General features: G+C 44.2%; 1 protein-coding gene across 1 annotated transcript in view; it reads right to left on the bottom strand.

Annotated features, from left to right (window-relative positions):
* The window catches only part of DDX5 (DEAD (Asp-Glu-Ala-Asp) box helicase 5), a gene marked incomplete at its 5' end in the record, with an annotated part of 5,599 nt that extends 3,016 nt beyond the window's left edge, over positions 1-2,583 (bottom strand). The window contains 9 exons of the mRNA XM_010084116.1: positions 1-42; positions 275-385; positions 584-756; positions 929-1,089; positions 1,168-1,309; positions 1,767-1,832; positions 1,956-2,089; positions 2,175-2,271; positions 2,418-2,583. The exon at positions 1-42 is cut by the window's left edge and continues 50 nt beyond it. Of these exons, the coding sequence (XP_010082418.1) occupies positions 1-42; positions 275-385; positions 584-756; positions 929-1,089; positions 1,168-1,309; positions 1,767-1,832; positions 1,956-2,089; positions 2,175-2,271; positions 2,418-2,583 (1,092 nt within the window). The remainder of the gene's footprint in view (positions 43-274; positions 386-583; positions 757-928; positions 1,090-1,167; positions 1,310-1,766; positions 1,833-1,955; positions 2,090-2,174; positions 2,272-2,417) is intronic.
* Between the last annotated feature and the right edge of the window lie 987 nt (positions 2,584-3,570).

The raw sequence follows: 3,570 nt of genomic DNA, 5'->3' as shown, positions 1-3,570 counted from the left end.
TCCTGCTGACTTTTATCACCATGGATACCCATTGCTGGCCACCTGAAAACACAGAACTTGATTGACCTCAGAACATTGCATGAGTAGGTTCCTTCAGTCAAAGGCCAGGCTACTGGCAAAAAGCTTCTAGAGTTAGTTTTAGCATTTTAACCTGACACCTGGTATCACTGCATTTGACAGTTTTGACACCATTGTTAAGTGGTTGCTCATGAAGAATCAGGAGCATGTTCAGACTATTGGCGGGGCTCACTGGAGTTCAAGCTGTTAGACTCACCCATCTCTCCTCATTTTCCTGGTAAGGTCATCACACCGTCTTTTGGTTTCCACAAAAACAATTGTTTTATTTTCCTTCTCACTCATTATTTCTTCCATCAAACGAATAAGCCTATTATGAAGGGATGATGGTTAGAACTGGGATTTATTTGTACCATGGAAGTTTAGCTAGCAGCCTTTTTTTTTTTCTTTTTTAGTGGTCACAGACTGGTGTCAAAAATCCATCAAGATAATCTCCTTTTACAGCTCATAAACCAAAACTAACCATTAAAAAAGCATATTGAATGCTTTGCCCTCACTGACTACTTACTTGTCATCTTTCTCTACATCATGACACACATCCACAATCTGAAGAATGTTGTGGTTTGCACTTAATTCTAATGCACCAATGTTGATGTGTACATATTCCTTCAAAAAGTCTTCAGCCAGCTGCCTTACTTCCTTTGGCCATGTAGCACTCCACATCAGAGTTTGCCTGTCAGGCTGGAGAAGGAGACTACATTAGTACAAGATCAATATATAGTCAAATGCCCAACCAAAGAAGAAAAACTACCCAGATCAGCATGAAAGAGTTAATTGTGCTGCCCGTACTTTAATAAGCATAGCAGCATTTATTTCTGTAACAGCAACAGATGCATGAACCATTTATACTCACTCTTATCTGATCCACAATTTTTCTGATCTGAGGTTCAAATCCCATGTCAAGCATCCTGTCAGCTTCATCAAGGACAAGGTAAGTACACCTCCTGAGATTGGTCTTTCCAGCTTCTAAGAAGTCTATGAGTCTTCCAGGTGTTGCAATGCAGATTTCCACACCTAAAAACCAGGCAGTGAAGTCAGTTGAAGTAGTTTTCACATTGCCTCATTTAGAGATGCATCAAGGCTTATCCATACCTCTTTCTAAGTCACGAATTTGTGGTCCCTTTGGAGCCCCTCCATAAATACATGTAGACTTCAAACGGCACGCTCTGCTATATTCAGCAGCTACCTGCTGTACTTGTTGAGCCAGTTCACGAGTTGGTGCCAGCACAAGACACTAGAAATAAGATGCCCAGCTTTTAGTTCAAAAAAAGTTTCAAACCTATTTGAAACTTCTAGTCTGACACTAGTTTTACATGGAAAGGTCATAATCTCTTACTTCAGTGCCAGAATGACTAAAGTGGACTTAAATAGCCCAAATTAAATTACCTAGCCTCTCAATGACCACCAATGCTGACCTATAATGTGCGGCAAGGTATGTGGAAGTCACTAGCTTCCAGGGGATAGCAATTTCCAAAGTGGGACATCTAGCCCTGTTCTGTACAATTTTAATGACAATCCAATCAGAACTTATGGAATGTTCTTGGGAGACTACCCATCATGGAACCACTTTAGTCATACAGAGAAATACAATACAGCTATGCACTCCTACAAGCACAGACAATTGTACTGTAAAAAAAATAAAAATCACATTCTCTAGAAATTAAGATTCACTTTCATTTAGGAATACTCACAATAGGTCCATCTCCTCGCTCCAGGAAGGGCTGATGATTTATATGCACAATAGCAGGCAACAAGTACTGTTTGGAAGAAAGAAAAGTCACATTACAATCTCTTCCCCAGAAGTCTTCACCCTGCACTATGCCAGGCCATACTTTCACTGCTGGAATCCAGCAGTATTCCAGGCTACAATCAAAACTTACAGACAGTGTTTTCCCTGATCCAGTCTGTGCCACTCCAACCATATCCAATCCACTCAATGCAACAGGCCAACCTTGTGCTTGAATAGCAGTTGGTTCAGTGAAGTTCTGCCTCTGAATTACTTCCATAACATTTGCTTGGAGAGAAAATTGAAACTTATTAACTTGGACTTTGTCTTAATCAAGCCTGGAAGAACAACCAGTACACTAGTTTTCACTTACCGGGAAAATTAGCTTCATAGAAGTTTATAATCGGCTTTGGACAGTTGTGGCCCCTAACTGTGACTTCTTTGCTTGCTCTGTACTGTTCAACTTCTTGCTGCAAGGCAAAAATTCCACTATTGGAATGAGCTTTGATACCAAACTTGTATTTTAAGTTACCCCATCTGTGCCTGTTGGGCCCCATGACCCTCACCATGTTTGCACTTATTGTTTACTTTTGCATGGGTTGGATTGGGTACATACCTGAGTACGTCTAGCTACATCAGGATGTTCTTGATAGAAGTTCTTCTCAAATTTGGGCAGCTCATCTAAATTCCATTTCTTTTTTGTAAGTTTTTCCCCAGGGTTTCCAAATTTCTTCCCAGAGAGAGGTCCACCTCTGCTTCCTCCAAAACGGGGGACTCCAAACCTAGAGATCATCATAACACAGAAGCTGAGAGAAACATTGTGGTCCTCTTCTTACACAAGTTAACCACTACCTTTGTAGTCCATCCTGTAACTTTACAATTCGGATTTATAAACCCCATCTACAGGGTCCTGAACCTTCAGAAAACCTACTTAAGTGGCAGATGCCACAATCTGCCTAGCTACAGCTTGTATTTGGAAGCTAAAGTCACACATACCTTCAGTTTCCATAAAATGAAACTGAAAGGCCTATTAACAAGCTAGAACAAAGGCAAAGTAAGGACATTAAAACCTTTGTACTACCTCGTGATCAAAATGGTCTCCCGCCCAAGTGACACTCCCCATTGCGTGCCAGCCTGCTGGAAGCGGGCAGAGGCAGTTACAAAACCTTGGGATAACCTCCCCAGAAGCCATTTTCTTGTACCCCAAAAGACGGACTTCTCTCCATAATTATGCTTTCGAAGGCCATGCGTTTTACATCAGCGTTTTAGGTTAGGTCCCTCCGTTCACAAAAGGCGCACAAAAGCCTGTCCTGGCAGCCCCGAGGCGCAGCTCAAAGCAGCGCTAAGCCATGCGCCGAGGACCCCTAAAATGGATCCGAGCACCGGGCTCCCCCCCGCGCCCCGATTGCTCCCCAATTTTGCCCGGGCAGCGCTGGGAACGATCCCTCCCAGCACAACACAGCGCTCCCAGAGGGGAACCTGGCTGAGCGGCCGCTGCTTCCTGCCAGCGCTGTTTCCTTTGTCTCTCATTTCTGTCTACGCCACATTTTCCAGCCGCTGCCATTTTAGAGGCTGAGCTGGGCGGGGGGAGAAGGTGGAGCACAGACAAAAACTCCAGCCGGCTTTTTGATTTCCCTCAGTCACCGCATGGAGTGGCCGGCCATTAACATCCGCTTACACAACACAAAGCGGGCGCCGGCCGGCTTCTGCCAGCGAGAGCCAGCGCGGCCGTTCCTTGCGAGGGGGAAGGGAGGAGAAGGGAACCGCCC

This window comes from Pterocles gutturalis, unplaced genomic scaffold (genome assembly GCF_000699245.1).
Source record: "Pterocles gutturalis isolate BGI_N339 unplaced genomic scaffold, ASM69924v1 scaffold27805, whole genome shotgun sequence".
Lineage (NCBI taxonomy): Eukaryota > Metazoa > Chordata > Aves > Pterocliformes > Pteroclidae > Pterocles > Pterocles gutturalis.
The sequence above is the reverse complement of the archived record's forward strand: the minus strand, read 5'-3'. Positions and strand labels throughout refer to the sequence as shown.